The sequence below is a fragment of the Salmo trutta genome, chromosome 2 (genome assembly GCF_901001165.1).
Source record: "Salmo trutta chromosome 2, fSalTru1.1, whole genome shotgun sequence".
Classification (NCBI taxonomy): Eukaryota; Metazoa; Chordata; class Actinopteri; order Salmoniformes; family Salmonidae; genus Salmo; species Salmo trutta.
The window spans coordinates 63,186,813-63,208,068 of NC_042958.1; the positions used below are offsets into that span (position 1 = coordinate 63,186,813).

Sequence of the window (21,256 nt, forward strand, 5' to 3'; positions counted from 1 at the left end):
CAAAAAGGCAGTAACTGCTCATAGCGTGGAACTGAGAAAAATGGCTTTTATTTACCTTAGTTTCACAGTAACCTTATGCAGTTACTGCTAACATGACCCCCATTTTCTCCAGAACACAATACAAAAGAGGCAGGATACTTGTCCACATGATTAAGCATGTATTTAATGTAGCAAAAATGACTAACTCATTTTCAACCAAATTAGCAGTTACTGCCTTTTTGCCTGGTAGGGCAATGAAGACCTTACGCTACAATTTCACTTTATAATTCCCCCAATGCCAAAGCGTAACCTGCAAGTAATTCTATTTAGAAATAATGAACCCCACTACCTCACAGGAAGGCAGATTATAGCTACTGGGGTAACATACCTACCCCACTTACACAGGAAAGTTTAACGACACACTCAGATGGTCTTCAATGAAATGTCTGTCAGTCATTATTTGACTCGTTCGTTAACCTGAAACCAAGGTCAAACACTTTATTAGCATTCCATTGTGCTTACAATACCGACGTGGGTGAAATGTTCTTCAAGCCGTGATGCTATCTGGCGGTTTAATAACTTTTTTTTTTCTGGAAACTTGTCTGGGAAAAGCTGTATGTATTTACTCACTCAGTGCATTGTGAACGTTTTCAGGTAATTGTGTCTATTTCCTGCTATGTGTTTTATATTGTCAAAGACTTAACCTTTTAAGGTCATTGTGGCTGGAGGCACATTGTGTTACGTAGTGACTTGCATTCCTCAACACCATTTTATTCACAGTACCTCACAATCGTGTTTCATGTAAAACAATCCAGAGTTCTGTTGATTCAGATCCTCATAATCATTATGTTCTACCATGTAAATTCATAAATGCACACCATGGATAGTTAGATTCAGAGTAGTATACTATGTCGGTGTTGATTTTGTAAATATCTCTAGTTGGGATGTTTTTTATGTTTTTATGTTTATTTAATACTGAAAGTCCTTTATCATGGTGAACGCAAGAAATCTCCCACCAGTTATTCCTCTTCCATCAATGCAGAGGGAATCTAAGCTTGTATGTTATTGTAGGTGTCCAGAACCCATATTCCTTCTGGTCTCATTCTTGTACAGTAGTTTGAAGTTGTTGTAAAGGACATATTTTGCTTTGTGTGTATTCGCTTTAAAATGCAGAACGAGCTCTGAGAATACCGTCATTTGCAATTAAAAAAAATATATTTCATATAATTAGGCTGCCTATATCTGTTGTCTGTGAAGATGTTGAATATGTTTTATTTTGGTATGTCAGATGTATAATGCAAACAATCAGCTAAAACGTTTTACTCCAAACAGTTATCTTAATATATGTATTTCCCTAGCAAAATATCTTTTCTTTTTTCTAGTCTTAGAGTGGGGAATGGGAAGGATGTACTTGTCTATAGGTTTGAGGCCAGCCTGGTCTTGGAGGAAGGCGTGTTCCATTCATCAGCGAGCAACATTGGGGAGTCGCGGGGGGCAGCATACTGTGCCACGTTGGGCAGGCCGGGCACGACGCAACAACCGAGGGCACTGCGGAAAGTGGGCATGTCGTGGGCGTCATACCACTCGTCTGTCTTCCCGTCGTAGCACTCCACGCTGTAGGTGGTGTTGAAACCATTGAAGCCGCCCACCACGAAGAGCAGGTCATCCACCACGGCGATGCCAAAGTTGCTGCGCGGGTTGAACATGGTGGGCAAGGCGCGCCAGGTGTTGTCCAGTGGGTTGTAGACCGCTGCGGTCTTCAGACGGTTGGCGCCATCAAAGCCTCCAACCTAGGGTAGAACAATCTTGTGAGTCTGAGGCTAATTTGGATTTCAAATGTTGTGAGAAAGAAACAAAGCTAGAGACAATTCATCTGTATGTTTAATTAGCCACATATACATTCATTAAACTTTACATTAAATGTAAAGAAAAGCTTAATGAAAGAACAGCTGCTTATATTCAAGTTGTACCGTCCAAATGTAACTTGCTTGACAGCCTGAGACTATTGAGGTAATTGACGTCCCATCTATTCCAGACTGGTAGTTTTACACAGCAATCAATCTCACTGAGGAGCTGAGCACCATCGTCTCCAAAGGCCATCTCAGTGCTCCAGGTAATTACTGCAATTTGTTTTATCCTCAATTCTGAATATCTCCCATTGAATTGTACCATGAGTAAAGCGCCTGCACACCCCAGACTTGTCCTGAGACAAGTGTTTTGAATGTACAGACCAAATCACATTACAAAAGTGTTAGTCCTGCAGACATGACTACTTAGTTTGTTCCGACTAGAAGTGCTGCTCTGACTCATGTTGTATTTATAACTTACTGCATAGAGGTGCTCCTTGTATGCAATGACGCCGACCCCACTGCGGCGGCGACTCATAGGGGCAATCAGGGTCCATTGGTTAGTCTTGGGACAGTAGCTCTCTGCATTGAACAAGCACTCGGTCCCATTGAAGCCTCCACAGACGTACACCTGAACGCCAGAGAACCCAACGGGATTGACACATCACAACTGTTATTTTTTTACTTGTAAGGTGCAATCTAGTAGTCTAGTTTGCCATTTACTGTTTTCGGTTTAATACGAATTACTCTTTCTTACTGCCACATGAGTATTGGCAGGCATCACTTATCTATTCCCCTTCAACTTCTGCCTACCTTGCCATGCAGTGTGGTGGCACTGGCATCGCTCCTCTTCTCGTGCATTGGTGCTACCAGGGTCCACTGGTTTGTCTCAGGCTCGTACCGCTCCACACTGGTAAGACGCCCGTAGCCATCGAAGCCGCCTATGGCATAAATGCAGCCGTCCAACACTGTCACACTGACGTAGCAGCGCCGCGAGTGCATGGGCGCAACTTGGTGCCAGGTGCACGTGATGGGGTTGAACCTGCGGACGCTGTTGAAGTAGTCCATGCTGTCAAAGCCGCCTAAGCAGTAGACGAAGCCGTTGAGGTATGCAGCACCGTGGTAAGCCCGTGGGCTCTCTTCCTGCGCTACAGTCACCCAACTGTCGGCCCTCGTGTCGTACGCTTCGATGACATTGGTCGGGTTGCCTCCACTCCAGCCACCGATAGCCAGTAGGATGGCGTAGGGCAGGCGAGGTCGCCTCAGCGGATTGCTGGAAATGGAGGGGCCGTGCATGTTGAGTTCGTATATGGCCTTTAAGGCGTTGAGGATGATTGGTTTGCATTCATCGCTGTCCTTCACCAGGGAGTTGTTCCTCACATGGTTTATGAAGTAGTCAGCATTCATCAAAGCCATTCGCACCTAGATGGACGGAATTAAATGTAAGGGATTTCATACAGTTGAAAAACACTCAAAGCAAACCAGATAGAGGTATGTAAGACTAAGCAAACACGCTTCTTGTCTAACATAATGTGGCACATATTATGAAACCAATTTTCACTTGGTTGTTGTTAGCTCCATAGGTGCCCAGTGTGAGAACAAAAAAGTAGGCCTTTGATCAGTGACCGTTTTATAAGTGGACCGTCACCTTTGGCAGTAGCACAGAGATCCAGTGCCTGCGGCTGGCAGGAGTGTGGGCGATCCAGCGCAGGATGGCCTCAAACACAGTGTTCTCCTGCCTCACGTTCAGGTCGTCCTTCTTGATGAGGTCGAGGAGTTGGGCCAGAGACAGCTCCAGGAACTCCTGGGAGCAGCAGACAATTTCCTCAAAGTGGTGCAGGATGAAGAAGAGTGCTCGACGCTGCAGCTCCGGGCAGGAGTAGAAGTCGGCAAACTTGCAGATGCCGATGCAGTTTTCCAGACACAGCTGGGTCTCCAGGAAGTGGCAGCAGGCCTGCACGATGCCCAGGATGGAGAACTGGTCGGCCGCTTCTAGGAGCAGCTCCACATTGTCCGCCGTGACCGGGACGGTACGGGTGTAGGCGTACTCGATGAGCATCCTCATAATCTCAGGAGATACACCTGGGATGGTGTACATACGTTTCTCGCAGGGGTTCCAGCCACTGGTGAACAGAGCACTGCGGAGGGAAAAAGGCAAAACATTAACAACTCACTGAGGGACAGTTTCACACATCACAGACCCAGAATAAGGAAACTAATTCTCAAAAAATGTAACTGTCCAGAGTTGGATACATGTATCTGGCCTATGAAACTCTTTTGATTAAGCATTAACCATAGTCCAGAAATAACTGAAGATGTGTCTATGAGGACAAATTATGATTAATCTGAATTAAATGTATTTACAGAAGAAGGCTCAATCGTGTTGGGAAACTGGGCTAGTGTTGGTACTCTCTCCTGGGCATGGATTGAGACTAAAGTCTCCATTCTTCATCTATGTCAGTTCATATTTAGAATGTTAAAGTGATTTTTGTTTGCATGTTTATGGTACAATCACCACAGACGAGCCTCTCACCGGAAATACGAGCTGCATCCACACAGGATAGTCTTGTGGGCACTGAATTCAACTCCCTCGACTTTGATGACCACATCGCAGAGTTTCTCTTCCAGGCGTAGCTCATTGAAAATGTTGCAGGCCATGGCACCAGTAGTCTTCTCCTTTTGAAATTTGGTTAAGGTTCTAGACTCTTCCATGTCTTCAGCAGACTTTTCGGTTTGTGAAATGTTTGATTTGATAGAGAGAGAACTTTGCTTTCCATTCTTGTTGAGTTCTAGAACATCCATACATTGATACACCACAATGGCATTTCTTCCACTTCTCTGTTGATACAAAGCAATCAATTTACCATGGTAACATGATCCAATAATGAAATATTAAAAAAAGAAAAAAAAGTTAAGAGCCCCAAAATATAAAATGTACAATAAAATGTTTTAAATGGTAATTATTGTGAACTTAAAACTGACATGCTATATTTAAAAATAAAATATGTCCAAACAGATGACATTTTGGGGTATATTCTGAATTATTCTGGAATTTGATTCAGTTTTCAGGTGACATCCATTTGATCAACAACCGCCAATATCTAGCTATTTAAAAACAAATGTATCAACGTATGGGAACCACTGTTTACGTTAGTCTGTTTCAGAGGGAGGACTGCAGGTGCAACACGATTTTGACATGTAAACAAATCTAGCTGGCAAGCTAGCAGTATTATTTTTCAGATTAGTTGTAGCTACATTTACTCAGACCAACCTTTCATTGATGTATTGCAAATACGTATGTTTATTGCTCACTGCACACCAGTTTGTCTAGTTAGCTAGCTAGCGTCTGAAAATGGTAAGTGTCTCTTGGCCTGTTAAATATCTAACGTAGCTAACGTTAGATAGCATTGCCATTGGTTATTCCTATGCACTGCTGGCAAGATTGCACAACAAAAAAACAAGGGAGACTAGAGTTCTAATGGCTTACCGAGAGAAACATCTCGTTGGTTTGCGTTATTTTGGATAGCAGTGCAAGGTAACCACACACTTTGCTAGGTTAGCTACGGTTGTTTACCATATTGTTTTGAATTGGAATGATGAGCACAACGTAATAATGCCATATTTACCAAGGAAGGATGTTAAAAAGTGAGGGAAATATCATTTATTGCAAACATATTGAAGTTATTAAAATGTTCTCAAACTACAGAGAACACACATAGCTAGTTATTACATCTAGCTAGCTATGTACATGCCTGTAGTCATGTTAATTATTACTGACAAAAGTAATTGACATTATCTCAATTAATATTGGCAAGTGTTTGTTTTGTATTGGGGCACAGAGTACAGTCGTCCTACTCGGGGTATCTTGAGTAGAATGACTGTTAAACGGTAACTCCACCACGTTTCAACCTCATTTTCATTATCTCCAGAACATTTGTATGTTGTTTTACTCCATGTGTAACTCTGTGTTTTTGTATGTTGTCGAACTGCTTTGCTTTATCTTGGCCAGGTCGCAATTGTAAATGAGAACTTGTTCTCAACTTGCCTACCTGGTTAAATAAAGGTGAAATAAAATAAAAATACATTGTCAGTAGCAACATATGTGAAAACGGCACATTTCTACGTTTTGTAGAAAGATATATAAAGTAAAAAAAATGTAAAAATCACCTTTAAAAAGTTAAGCATTTCACTGTTAGTCTACAACAAAAGTTAACTTTTAAAACTGATTTTCAAACTATGAGATTCGCGGAGACGTGCGGAGCAAGAGAATACCCTCCCTTGGGATAGAAACCCGTTGCAGGTTTGGAAAAATCAGTTTTTTTTACTTTTAATCCTACCCTTTGATATCACAGAGGATAACATTTTTTTACCTTATCTTTTTAACCACAGATCATAGAAACGCATTGTTTTCACATGTGTAGACACTGGTTTGGTTCTGGAGCTGATGAATGAGGTTGAAAAGTGCCGGAAATGCCCTTTTAATATAAATTGGATAAGCTAAGCGTTGTGTTTTTTCCGCTCTGCCATGAGACATCAGTGACTGGATGATGATGTCTCCTGTTCCATGAGTCCCATTAATTAGCTAATACCTCTCTCCCTGGTTCTTGGCTCAGATATACCACATCCCCTGGATATATTTACCAGTACGGACTGCCCTAGCAATCTGGCACCAGCTGACAAAGTCTGAGGTCAGACAGCTCTCTGTTCTATTGTTGTCTACTGCTCTCCTCTTTTACCCATGCCTAGTACAATTAATTCATCCAAATCCATCTCTGCTAATCAGTAACTGCATGCATTTTGTCTGACAGTCTCTCCTTTGAATTTACAATATGCATCCAAACTGTTCGAATTCCACACTATTTGTAGCCTATTAGAATGCACTGTATTTGGTGATTTGGGAAACGCATGTCGTTGGAGCATGTGTCGATACTGATAGGATCGAAAGAAAGGCAGTGCTGCTCTTGGATCAGCTTCCTCAATTCAAATCAGGCCTTAATATTTGAATTATTTCACAATACTGACGACGTATCAGCTGCTAGAGAGATATTACCCCATCTGCAAATATTGAGGTGGCTTATTCTAATGCTTACGCTATAAACATTTACTAAATCACCGATTTGGCACATCATTGCGCACATGTTAGGCTACACATCATTAAATATATTGCGATTACAGACAGTAGCCTACAAGTAGCTAAATAAAACTACATTTATTGAACATGAAATATGATTGAAATAGGCCGATAGCCTACCATATTTTGATTTTATTGCAGTCATCTCGGTTTTAATTTTAATACGTAATATAGTTGTTTGTATCAACTGCAAAGACATTGGCAACTTTGTATTTGTAGTCAACTTCGTTCTGAAGTTGTCGGCGGTCACGGAGATTTTCTGTGTATAAAGTGACACGGGAGGGCAAAAAAAGCGTCGAAAAATGGATTTAGCTATTCTACGAGTGGTCTGAGGCAGGCTTTAGATTACAAGTGCAACGTTAATAACAATGGTTTTGGGAAACAGTTTGGAGATTTAACAATGCTCCTATGAAGGTTCAAATGATGAACTTAGCCTTTCGATGCTTTTGGGATACCGGGTCTATAATAAGTTAATAACTGCAAACTGTGTGGATTTGGAAGAATTGTATCCTACTCTCCTATTTTGCTCTTTATGTTAAGTCAACCTAGGCTGTGTAGTAGCTTTGTAATGGTAAAAATGTCTTCGTGTGTAGTCTAGTATTACTAACTTGGAAGACATCGGCTACATTTTGAGAAACGCAGGCTCCGTAGTTGACTAGTAAATTAAAGCAATTAGCTCAGCATGATAACATGTTAACATGGTGGCGGGAGAAGTATCTGAAAACGAACCACAGTGTATTCAAGTAGCCCTATGTGGGTTAGCGTTGTCCCCAATTTCTACATTTGTCCTTTTGCGCCCCCTACAGTTTGATAGCAACAATAGCACGTGTGGGATTTGTATTATTATTTTGGATTCAGACTCTACTAAAGATATGTGTGTGAGATTTCGGGAGGTTCAAATACAGGCTTTTTAATTCAGAAATAGCCTCGTACAATTTGTTTGCGATTTTATAGAGCCACATTCATCTTATTGTCCATACTGAACACATTTCACTAATCCATTCATTCCAATTGAATAGTGTTGATTTGCCCTTTTGATTTACTTCCGGCCGCTTTGTTTTAAGCTCCATTATAGGAATGTTTTGGTACTGTAGTAAATGCATGACTTTATTCACGACTTAGCGGTGTAGAGCCTTGTAGTATAATCTACTGACTCTAGTCCCCCCACCCCTCCGTCCCTTGACCCTTCCTTCCTCAACCCCCACGTGGAATGGTCCCCACTGGTACAGGTATCCAACGCCTGTCTTCTTGTTGTTCTCCAGATCCCAGAGCTGGCCAAGGCCTCTGTGCTGATGAGGGACCGCAGCAGAGTGGAGGACACCATACAGGCCATGCAACGAGCCGGGCCAGATGCCCTCCAGGTAACCACTGGCCAGAAGTACTGTATACAGGGTCAAAGGTCACTTAGACCTAGCCAAAAAAAAGCACACTGCAATAGCACCCCACAAGAGTGTTTATGTGTATGAGTAGAAATTTAGCAAACACTTCTGAGTACCATCCGTGACGATAGGGGAGGGGTCGCACTCACACAATAACAGGGGGCAGAATACTGTGGCCCTGACGGCACAGCATAATCATAATGGTCTGACTGCACAGAGGTGCCGGGGAAGAAGGGTCTCCACGGTGGATCAGCGTGTGTGTGTTGTGGGGAAAGGGGGGTAACCGAGCTCCATCAACCAGGATTAGACATTGGCTTATCAAGTCTTTCCGTCCCTGCTCAATTTTGGCGCGCCTCGCAAACAGCTACAACGGTATACGCATTTACATAGCAAGTCGAGTCTTTGAGCTGGGCTCGGGGATGGAACAACTGTTCAAATAAAAAAAGTGTTGTCACGTGCTTTGTATACAACAGGTGTAGACTAACAGTGAAATGGTTACTTACGGGCCCTTCCCAACAATGCAGAGAGAAAAAAAGAAATAGTAAAATTAATAACACAATGAATAAATACACAATGAGTAGCGATAACTTGGATATATACACGGGGTACCAGTACCAAGTCCATGTGCACGGGTATGAGGTCATTGAGGTAGATATGTAGGTAGGGATAAAGTGACTAGGCAACGGGAGAGATAATAAATCAAAGTTTTTGTCACATGCGCCGAATACAACAGATAGACCTTACAGTGAAATGCTTACTTACAGGCTATAACCAACAGTGCAATTTTTAAGTAAAAAAAATAGGTATTAGGTGAACGATAGATAAGTAAAGAAATAAAAACAACAGTGAAAAATAACAGTAGAGTGGCTATGTACATTAGCGAGGCTATATCAGTAGCGAGGCTATATACAGGCACCGGTTAGTCAGGCTAATTGAGGTAGTATGTACATGTAGGTATGGTTAAAGTGACTATGCATATATGATAAACAGAGAGTTTAATGGATTGGGTCTCTAAAAGAGACTTTAAATTGCCATGTTGTCTCCCGATTTTAAAGGGTGAAGTCGATGTGCTTGGTGTACATATCCCAGAAAAGTTGAGCGACCTTGCAATCCTTAACTTTGATAGAAAACTTAGCTAAATAGATCATCTTGAAACTATGGACAGGGAAACATTACCCTGTTGAATTCACTAGTGATATCGCACTTTACATATTTGTTAATGTCTCTACCGACTCCTGAATAATCGTTTTTCAAATCATGTGGGAATTTTCCCCCCCACTTTATTTGGAATGGCAAACCAGATAAAGTTAAACAAGCATATTTATATAACGAACATTAGTTTGGAGGGTTTAAACTATTAAATAATAAGGTATTAAACCTCTCTCTTAAAATGTTGGTACAGTGGAGGCTTTATCTAAATCCAAACGGGTCGATCCTATGTTTAAGAGCCTTTTACACATTAAAACGGTGGATTGACAATGGCAGATCTAATATTACAGCAAATTATGTGGCTAAACTCCAATGTACTGACAGAAGAAAAAAAAGTGAAAAAATGTACAAGAAGGATATTTCTTTTTATTTTAACTAGGCAAGTCAGTTAAGAACAAATTCGTATTTACAATGACGGCCTAGGAACAGTGGGTTAACTGCCTTGTTCAGGGGCAGAATGACAGATTTGTACCTTGTCAGCTCAGGGATTTGATCTAGCAGCCTTTCGGTTACTGGCCCAACGCTCTAACCACTAGGCTACCTGCCACCCCATTAATGAAGGATATTTTAAACAAGAATGGTAAAATGATGTCACACAAGCAACTAACAACAGTGTATGGAGGTGTATGCTCAATACAAAAATATAACTAACTCATTGCAGCTCTGACACAAAATTGGAAGAGACCATAACTTAAAGAAGAAACTAAATAATTAGCCTGTCTGCCACCTGTTAAAAATCATAAATGGCTTAAAATGATTAGTATGAATCAAATGTACCAGTTCCACTTAAAGTCGAACGGTTTGACGGCAATACCGTATAACGTTCAAGTCAGTTAGGAACAGGTCTTTGATGTCCCAATACCATGGCATCGGGTTTCTGAACTGATATATAAAACAACAATTGACACATCAATCAATCAGTTTCAGTTTAAGCTGTTATGTAAAATACTTGCTACAAAAACAATGTTCAATATCTGGGGCATTTTAACAGTCAGCGTAGTGTAGACTCTGCCACAAGGAAACATAATCAATAGAACATTTTCTCTGGTACTGTCCTTCGATGGCTCGCTTAAGGAGTCAGGTCCAGGAATGGTTGTTCTGTCATAATAGAGTTCTGATGGACCTGCAAAACTGTATTGATAGGGGATCTGAAAAACTACGATCAGTCAGTGGGAAATATCATTATACTCTTGGGTAAAGTATACTGCTCAAAAAAATAAAGGGAACACTAAAATAACACATCCTAGATCTGAATGAATGAAATAATCTTATTAAATACTTTTTTCTTTACATAGTTCAATGTGCTGACAACAAAATCACACAAAAATAATCAATGGAAATCCAATTTATCAACCCATGGAGGTCTGGATTTGGAGTCACACTCAAAATTAAAGTGGAAAACCACACTACAGGCTGATCCAACTTTGATATAATGTCCTTAAAACAAGTCAAAATGAGGCTCAGTAGTGTGTGTGGCCTCCACGTGCCTGTATGACCTCCCTACAACGCCTGGGCATGTTCCTGATGAGGTGGCGGATGGTCTCCTGAGGGATCTCCTCCCAGACCTGGACTAAAGCATCCGCCAACTCCTGGACAGTCTGTGGTGCAACGTGGCGTTGGTGGATGGAGCGAGACATGATGTCCCAGATGTGCTCAATTGGATTCAGGTCTGGGGAACGGGCGGGCCAGTCCATAGCATCAATGCCTTCCTCTTGCAGGAACTGCTGACACACTCCAGCCACATGAGGTCTAGCATTGTCTTGCATTAGGAGGAACCCAGGGCCAACCGCACCAGCATATGGTCTCACAAGGGGTCTGAGGATCTCATCTCGGTACCTAATGGCCGTCAGGCTACCTCTGGCTGTGCGGCCCCCCAAAGAAATGCCACCCCACACCATGACTGACCCACCGCCAAACCGGTCATGCTGGAGGATGTTGCAGGCAGCAGAACGTTCTCCACGGCATCTCCAGACTCTGTCACGTCTGTCACATGTGCTCAGTGTGAACCTGCTTTCATCTGTGAAGAGCACAGGGCGCCAGTGGCGAATTTGCCAATCTTGGTGTTCTCTGGCAAATGCCAAACGTCCTGCACGGTGTTGGGCTGTAAGCACAACCCCCACCTGTGGACGTTGGGCCCTCACCACCCTCATGGAGTCTGTTTCTGACCGTTTGAGCAGACACATGCACATTTGTGGCCTGCTGGAGGTCGTTTTGCAGGGCTCTGGCAGTGCTCCTCCTGTTCCTCCTTGCACAAAGGCGGAGGTAGCGGTCCTGCTGCTGGGTTGTTGCCCTCCTACGGCCTCCTCCACGTCTCCTGATGTACTGGCCTGTCTCCTGGTAGCGCCTCCATGCTCTGGACACTACGCTGACAGACACAGCAAACCTTCTTGCCACAGCTCGCATTGATGTGCCATCCTGGATGAGCTGCACTACCTGAGCCACTTGTGTGGGTTGTAGACTCTGTCTCATGCTACCACTAGAGTAAAAGCACCGCCAGCATTCAAAAGTGACCAAAACATCAGCCAGGAAGCATAAGAACTGAGAAGTGGTCTGTGGTCACCACCTGCCGAACCACTCCTTTATTGGGGGTGTCTTGCTAATTGCCTATAATTTCCACCTGTTGTCTATTCCATTTGCACAACAGCATGTGAAATGTATTGTCAATCAGTGTTGCTTCCTAAGTGGACAGTTTGATTTCACAGACGTGTGATTGACTTGGAGTTACATTGTGTTGTTTAAGTGTTCCCTTTATTTTTTTGAGCAGTGTATATATTTTTAGGACAACATTGGTACACAAAGTAAAATGGAGGGATGTATTGCAAAAGGAAATGGCAAAATGGCATTATACTGGGAAAGCTGGGTTAATCTGGTCATCGGAAGGTTGGAGTGAAGAATGAATAGTGGATTGGCTGCTGTGGATGGAAATCCAGCACTTGCAGATAAAGGAAGTTCAGAATATATGCATAATTATTTAACTACATGTACCTTACATGTGAAAGTAGCAGTAGAAGTATGGTTGTCCGTTAGTTTACTCCAATCGGGAGGGAGGGTTAGGGGGGTATAAATAATTTATAATCCCCCTTGTTTTTCTTTTATGCAAACAATTCAATCGATAGAACCCACAATCCATCTGCAATATTAAAGCTAATCTATAATAATAATAATTCAGTGAATGTGTATGAGTGGAAAGGACTTCCTTCTTAGCAATGCCTGGTATCTACAGGTGATCTCGGACTTTGACATGACCCTCAGCAGATTTGCCCACAACGGGAAGAGGTGCCCCACCACTCACAGTGAGTACACAGGTCCCCATCACCAAGACTTGGGTCATGTTCATTAGGCACCAAGGGAAGAAAACCGAGGGTCCTAGATTTGTCCAATAAGAAACCCATTTTCATTTTTCCTTACAAAACGTTTTCTATTGCGTGCCGTAATGAACACTACCTTGGATCATTATACCAAGCGATTACAAAAGTAGTTATTTTGAAGTGCAATTAGATATTGTCCCTTACCATTTTCTTTCCCGCCGTTTAAGATATCCTGGATAACGACTTGCTCATCAATGACGCCTGTAAGAAAATGGTGAGTACAATCACAAAACCAGAAGAGGACTCAGAGAAAGTTAATGTACTGTGTTCCTTTAATGAGACAGTAGGAAAAAGTCAATTCTCTATTGAGATATTTTGTTGTGTCTCGCACGCTTTTCCCTTCCATGTAGATTAGGGAGTTGTTGAATACCTACTACCCCATTGAGATCGACGCAACTCGCACCGTTGAGGAGAAGCTTCCTCACATGGTGGAGTGGTGAGTGGCTGGCAGACTGGCAGTATCCACCTCACACTACACCTAAACATATTCAGCCTCTCTTTCTGGTTTCATGCCATTCTACTGTACTGTTTAAATCTAATTTCCATTTTCTATGTGTATGTTAGGTCGCTAAGTGGTCATTTAAGTGGAACACTAACTCAGTGTCCTGGGTTTTTCATTGCAGGTGGACCAGTGTCCATGAGCTGCTGATCCAACAGAAGATCAGGAGGGACCTGCTGGCTCAGGCAGTGAAGCAGTCCAGTGCCATGCTCAGGTCAGATCACTGTAGGACTCTGAACACTCCAGGGTGAAGTATTTATGGGTCCCCATTAGCTGCTGCCAAGGCAGTTATACAATTTTATAAACATTACAACAGATTTCACAACGCATTAAATGTGTGCCCTCAGGCCACTACTCTACTACCACATATTTACAACACAAAATCCATGTGTGTCTGTGTATAGTGCATATGTTATGATATGTGTGTGTCTCCAAAGTCCCCGCTGTTCCATAAGGTGTATTTTTATCTTTAAAATAAAATAAAAATGGTATCTAATTTTACTGCTTGCATAAGTTACTTGATGTGGAATAGGGTTCCATGTAGTCATGGCTCTATGTGGTACTGTGCGACTCCCGTAGTTTGTTCTGGACTTGGGGACTTTGACGAGACCACTGGTGGCATGTCTTGTGGGGTATGCATGGGTGTCCGAGCTGTGTGCTAGCAGTTTAAACAGACAGCTCGGTGCATTCAACATGTCAATACCTCTCACAAATACAAGTAGTGATGAAGTCAATCTCTCCTCCACTTTGAGCCAGGAGAGATTGACATGCATATTATTCATGTTAGATCTCTGTACATTTAAGGGCCAGCTGTGCTGCCCTGTTCTGGAACAATTGTACACTGAACAAAAATATAAACGCAAAATGCTGGAAAGTGCTGGTCCCATGTTTCATGATCTGAAATAAAAGATCCCAGAAATGTTCCATACATAAAAAAAGCTTATTTCTCTCAAATTTGGTGTACAAATTTGTTTAAATCCCTGTTATTGAGCATTTCTCCTTTGCCAAAATAATCCATCCACTTGACAGGTATGGGATATCAAGAAACTGATTAAATAGCATGATCATTACACAGGTGAACCTTGTGCTGGAGACAATAAAAGGCTACTGTAAAATATGTCATTTTGGCACACAACACAATGTCACAGATGTCTCCAAGTTTAACGTTTAACGTGAATTTAACGTTAATTTCTCTACCATAAGCCACCTCCAACGTCGTTTTAGAGAATTTGGCAGTACGTCCAACTGGCCTCAACTGCAGACCACCAGCCCGGGACCTTCACATTCTTCCCCTGCGGGATTGTCAGGGGAGGGAGGGGGATTGCTGCGGAGTATTTCTGTCTGTAATAAAGCCCTTTAGTGGGGAAAAACTCATTCTGATTGGCTGGGCCTGGCTCCCCAGTGGGTGGGCCTTTGCCCAGTCATGTGAAATCTATAGATTAGGACTTTACATATTTCAATTGACTGATTTCCTTACATGAACTGTAACTCAGCAAAATCTTTTAAATTGTTGCGTTTATATTTTTGGTCAGTGTAATTTTCCTGAATCCCTCTTTGTGGCACCAGACCACACGACTGGACAGTAGTCCAGATGCGACAAAACTAGGGTATGTAGGACCTGCCTTGTTGATAGTGTTGTTAAGAAGGCAGAGTAGCGCTTTATTATGGACATACCTCACTCCATCTTAGCTACTGTTGCATCAATGTGTTTTGACCATGACCGTTTACAATTCAGGGTTACACCAAGAAGTTTAGTCTCCCCAACTTGCTCAATTTCCACATTTGTCATTACAAGATGTAGTTGAGGTTTAGTGAATGATTTATCCCAAATACAATACTTTTATTTTTTTAATATTTAGGACTAACTTATGTCTTGCCACCCATTCTGAAACTGACTGTAGCTCTGTGTGTTGCAGTGATTTCACTTTCTGTGGTAGCTGACGTGTATAGTGTTGACTCGTCAGCGTACATAGACACACAGGCTTTACTCAGAGCTAGTGACAGGTCATTAGTGAAGATTGAAAAAAGTAAGGGGCCTAGCCAGCTGCCCTGGGGAATGCTTGACTCATGTTGGAGAGGTTTCCATTAAAGAACACCCTCTGTGTTCTGTTAGACGGGTAACTGTTGATCCACAACACATGTTTTTCCAGCAGCAGATTATAATTGATAATGTCAAAAGCTGCACTGAAGTCAAACAAAACAGCTTCCACAATCCTTTTTATCAATTTCTCTCAGCCAATCATCAGTCATTTGTGTAAGTGCCCGTACATGTTGAATGCCCTCCCTATAAGCTTGCTGAAAATCTGTTGTTCATTTGTTTACTGTGAAATGCCATAGTATCTGGTCAAACACATTTTCTTCCAAAAGATTGACTAAGGGTTGGTAACAGGCAGAAGTCTCCCCTAGGTACAGGGATCAGCTTCCTCTCCCCCAATCCGAACCTTAAACATAAGTTGGGGAAATGCTGACCCAATGTCAGCGTCAAGGGGCAACTTCACCGTACTCCCAACACACCCACACTATGCTCAGTATTAAAAGCGATAGTTCACAATTTTGAAGTTTAAAGAGCGACTGCCATTAAAAAGCAACAAATAGAAGCAACAGTCACCCTATTAAAGAAGCGAGGTAAGGACCCACTAGACTGTGGTTCCCATAGGGTGTAGGGTGCCGTCTTTCGGATGGGACGTTAAACGGGTGTCCTGACTCTCTGAGGTCATTAAAGATCCCATTGCACTTATCGTAAGAGTAGGGGTGTTAACCCCGGTGTCCTGGCTAAATTCCCAATCTGGCACTCATACCATCACGGCTGTCTAATCATCCCCAGCTTACAATTGGCTCATTCATCCCCCTCCTCTCCCCTGAAACTATTCCCCAGGTCGTTGCTGTAAATGAGAATGTGTTCTCAGTCAACTTACCTGGTAAAATAACGGTAAAATAAATAAAAAATAAATAAATAAATAGACCAGTACATTTACTAAAATGTGACTCTAAAATCCTTACTAAGATTTTAACAAAAATAGTTGGAGGTAGTAACACAATTAATCAATCCAGATCAAACCGGGTTCATTAAAGGACGTCGCTCAACGTCGAATATAGGACGACTTCTGAATATTATCAATTACTCTAAAAACCCAACTCAAACAGTTATACTATCTCGAGATGCAGAAAAGGCATTTCACCACGTTGACTCGGTCTTTCTTTTAGCAACGTTAAAGAAGTTTGGTTATGGGGAGTGTTTTTTTTTTTTTAAATGGATAGAGTTGATATATTCAAGTCCAAAATCATCTGTTAGAACTACAATGAGCAAATCGTCAAGGAGATTGTCTCTCGCCACTGTTATTTGCCCTTAGTATAGAACCTCTGGCAGAAGCTATTCGAAGTGCCATAAACATTCATGGTTTGCAGGTGGGGCCAAACGAACACAAGATATCTCTATATGCAGACAATGTCATCCTGTACATAAGAGGCTGAGACGACGATTCCAAATATATTCAAATGAATAGGTGAATAATAGTGCTACATCAGGCTATAAAATGAACGTTGGTAGAACTATTGCTATGGTGACATTCGGTGATGCACCCTCAAGTACCAAAGACAAGCATGCGTTACTTGTGTTAATATCACGTCAGACTATGGGAAACTATATGCTTTGAACTACCCCCGTGTGACTAGTAAAATCACTGAAGATCAAGACCGTTGGATGCCCCTCCCTATATCTCCAGCAGGTCGGGTTATTTCAGTGAAAATGAATGTCTTACCAAGAACGCTTTATCTGTTTTCAATACTTCCTGTTAAAACCTTTACTCGCCTAAATGCAGCAATAGGCACATTTTTATGGTAGAATAAGAAGGCTCGTATTAGTTATAAAAAACGACAGCAGTTCAAAGAATTGGGTGGGCTTGGCCTCCCTAACCTTAAATCATATTACTGGGCGGCGCAACTTAATCACACAGCATCATGTATTCAACAACCAAAAGGATTTGTCATGGCTTGAAATGAGAGTCAATATTGTGATATGTCTTCCCTTTATAGCAGACTCTATTGACAGGATTAAACAAAACCCAATTATTACTCTTACATCGAAGACATGGGAGGTTCAATGCCAATATAAACTGAGTAATGACATTTCTAGATACGCCTATATTCCACAACCCAGCCTTTCTTCCTGTTACTATGTCCCAAGGATTTAGGGAATAGGAAGAGGGCTTTGTAGAGTCTTTCAACTATTCAAAGGCTCAATTTTGAAATAATTTCAAGAAATACAGGAGGAATTCATTATATCCCCCGCAAATTTTTATAGGTACCTTCAAGTAAGGCAATTCATTGTTACAAAAAATTACTGAGCTGATTACTCCTATTGACGAGATGATAGAATTACTTTATTTTAAAAAATATATATATTTCACCTTTATTTAACCAGGTAGGCTAGTTGAGAACAAGTTCTCATTTACAATTGCGACCTGGCCAAGATAAAGTGCGACACAAACAACAACATACAGTCAATAATACAATAGAAAAAGTCTATATACAGTGTGTGCAAATGAGGTAGGATAAAGGAGGTAAGGCAATAAACACGGAATCGGTCAGGAAAGACACCTACAAGACTGAAATCTAGTTTTTCTAATGAGCAACAGAAAAACACACATGCAAATCGGCGTGTTCAGTGGCTCTCTAACCTTATATTCCATTTACCTAGGGGAGGTGTTGATTGTTTTAAGTCAATTAGCTGGTTATTTAGCTGGATCCAACATCCTCGTGTTAGCATTTTTAGTGCTACTAGAAATGCTGGTGGAAACGGATTGTCTTTATCCTTATCGGTTACATCAGTGGTGGGGGGTAAGGAAGGCAGGAAGATAATGGGATACTGATGAAGAGAAGAATTAGCAATGATGATATTTCCCCCTCCCTGTCTCTGTAGGGAGGGCTACAAGGTGTTCTTCGACCAGCTGCAGGAGCAGCAGGTTCCTCTGTTGATCTTCTCGGCTGGCTTGGGGGACATCCTGGAGGAAGTGATCAGACAGAACCACGTCTTCCACCCCAACGTCCACGTCATCTCCAACTACATGGACTTTGACCAGAGTGTACATTTCTTTCTTTACCGTTTGGTTCATTTTGACATTTTCAAACCAGTCTAGCATCGAGTCTAATTATGTGTAGTATGATGTGTGCCTAATGCAGCGTTTCCCAAACTTCCCAAGGGTGGGCAAGTTTTGGATTTTGCCCTCGCACTACAGAGCTGATTCAATAACGAACTCATCAAGCTTTGATTATTTGAATTAGCTGTGTAGTGCGAGGGCAAAAACCAAAATGTGCACACCTTGGGGTCCCCGGGACCGAGTTTGGGAAACGCTGGCCTAATGCCTATGGAACTGCTAAAGTGATAGTTCACCCACATTACAAAATTACATATTGGTGTCCTGAAAGCAGTCTATGGACAAGGAGATCCACACTTTGGTTTTGTTTACCTAATCGCTTTCACCAACTTATAGCATTTTTGGCCTTAAACCAATGCAAGTACACATTATGCCCAAATTACCAAAACGTCTCACGTTTTTCCCCCCCAATCTCAGCAATCCGTTGACCGCTAGTGCGCCCCATGTTTTCCTGCAGGGTGTACTGCGGGCGTTCAAAGGCCAGTTGATCCACACATTCAACAAGCGAGAGGGCGCTCTGCTCCACGCGGCACACTTCAGGGAGCTCCAGGAACGGCCCAACGTGCTACTGCTAGGGGACTCTCTGGGAGACCTCACCATGGCCGATGGGGTGGCCCACACTCAGCACGCCCTCACCATAGGCTTCCTCAATGACCAGGTGGGTGTTGAGGGGTGCTGTATTTGTCTTTATGTTGCCTTTTTGCAAACCTGGAAGTGGTGAGGATTTAAAAGGAAGTCTGTTTTGTATAGGAACTTTGAAAGGACATACCGTTGACTTCCGATAAATGTTGTACATTTCCCACACACCCACTTAAAAGCCAGAAGTACACTTACTTGTACTAAACTTCATGAAATATTCCTTCAATCTGTTAGTGCTGCTCACCTGTATTCCTAACCGTGTATGTAATGTGTTGAAGCACTGTGTTAGCTGGATACTAGGGCGGCAGGTAGCCTAGCGGTGAAGAGCGTTGGGCCAGTAAACGAAAGGTCACCGGTTCGAATTCCCGAGCCGTCTAGGTGAAACAAAATCTGTCTGTGCCCTTGAGCAAGGCACTTAACCCTAATTGCTCCTGTAAGTCACTCTGGATAAGACTATAATGTAAAAATGTACTGACTGTTCCGTTTGGTCAGGTGGAGGAGAGGAAAGAGTCATACGTCAACTCATACGACATCGTCCTGGTCAAGGATGAAACCATGGACGTCCCCAACGCCATCCTCAACTACATCACCACTGCGCCGGCCAAGTGAACCGCCGCGAGGACGCAACAAATCACGGGCCAAAAGTTTTAACCTAGGGTCAGGTTACTTCCTGTTTGCACAGGCGTCAGGAATCAACCGCCATCACAAAGAGAGGAAGTTGACCCTTTGTTGACCTTTACAGAGCTGCATGGACCACAATTATTATAGCGCCACAATAATCCTCAGGCACCTTCAAACCAATTCAACACCTCAGTGACATTATTTGAAATGAAACCACCTTGTTTCATGTGTGGGGTTGGTGCTGCAAATCCCATCCACTGAAGCCCCTTGATTCTGTTAACCTAGTGTTTGTACCTATTTACTGTATGTTTCTATGGTGTCTCTACTCTAAGGACGAGCAGCTACTTCCATTTGGGGAAGTGGTTGATTTTGTAACTTTAACTTAAAGGCCAGTATTCTGATCGCCCTTTGTCGGCTATGCGCCTTTTAAAGGTAATTTCCGATTGAGCCGACATATGCGTCGTTTACCGTGAACGCGGTCTTCGCAAACATTGCCTTTAAAAAAGGTGCCTAACCGACTAAGCACGGTTATGGGAGAATGTTATGACGTTATTCATTTTATTTTCCAAGGCACAGGGCTGTGTAACGAGCATCCACTGTATAAGCTGCTGTATCGCCCAGTAAGTATTAACATGTGTGAAAGAGTTGATCATTGATAGTGTGTGTGTATGAGACTAGTCTTAATCTAAATGTATTTATTTGTGTATATCAATACCCATTCTTTAATTTGTGATTGTCATGTGTGGATTCTGCCCTATGCATATTTGACCAAATGTAGTATTTATTTGGTTGAACGAGTACTGTAACAGATGAAATGGTTACCTCACGAGTCACTCTGTGGGAGTTCAGTAGAACATTGTCAGTGGCAAATGCTTATGCTGCTAGAAAAGCTTTCCTTGACAATTAAAGGGATAGTTCATGCAAATTATGACATTTGGGAGAAATGTCCCTTTAACCACTATTTTACACAGAGGTATTGGTTTCCTTGTAGGTAGATACTTTTAAACTGGATGTCTATATAAGCTGAGATTTCCCGGCATCCTAAAACAATATTGATTTTGAACTATGATTCACATTTCAATTGTATGTTTTGCCTGTATTTAACCAGGTATGTCGTTGAGAACACTTGTCTTTTGCATTATCAACGTACTATCTCAAGACCCAATGAAGGGTGAAGACAGTTGTGAACAAAACAAATGTGTTATTTTGTGGTTTTCTGTTTTTCAATCCACATTTGAAATACTTTCCAATACTGCCACCTAGCGGACATTTTCAAAGGTATCCCTGCATGCAAATCAAAATCAAATCAAATTTATTTATACATAGCCCTTCGTATATCAGCTGAAATCTCAAAGTGCAGTTTGTAACATTTGATTAGTCTCTGACAAATGGTTATTATCACATCCTGCAAAAAAAAAAAAAAGAGGTTTA

At 42.0% G+C, this 21,256-nt stretch overlaps 2 protein-coding genes across 2 annotated transcripts; one reads left to right on the top strand and one right to left on the bottom strand.

Moving 5' to 3' along the window:
• Positions 1-1,394: 1,394 nt before the first annotated feature.
• LOC115163309 (kelch-like protein 10) lies at positions 1,395-4,494 on the bottom strand. The gene is made up of 5 exons (XM_029715088.1): positions 4,360-4,494; positions 3,475-3,964; positions 2,640-3,248; positions 2,308-2,457; positions 1,395-1,769 (listed from the first exon to the last, which is right to left on the bottom strand). Exons 1-5 carry the CDS (start codon positions 4,482-4,484, stop codon positions 1,395-1,397), a joined length of 1,749 nt encoding a protein of 582 aa, XP_029570948.1. The 5' UTR covers positions 4,485-4,494.
• Positions 4,495-5,007: 513 nt separating this feature from the next.
• On the top strand, positions 5,008-21,027 carry LOC115160594 (7-methylguanosine phosphate-specific 5'-nucleotidase). The gene is made up of 10 exons (XM_029710788.1): positions 5,008-5,181; positions 6,440-6,514; positions 8,220-8,318; positions 12,769-12,838; positions 13,081-13,127; positions 13,264-13,349; positions 13,537-13,626; positions 18,331-18,493; positions 19,023-19,223; positions 19,697-21,027. Exons 1-10 carry the CDS (start codon positions 5,179-5,181, stop codon positions 19,811-19,813), a joined length of 951 nt encoding a protein of 316 aa, XP_029566648.1. The 5' UTR covers positions 5,008-5,178; the 3' UTR covers positions 19,814-21,027.
• The last annotated feature ends 229 nt before the right edge of the window (positions 21,028-21,256 follow it).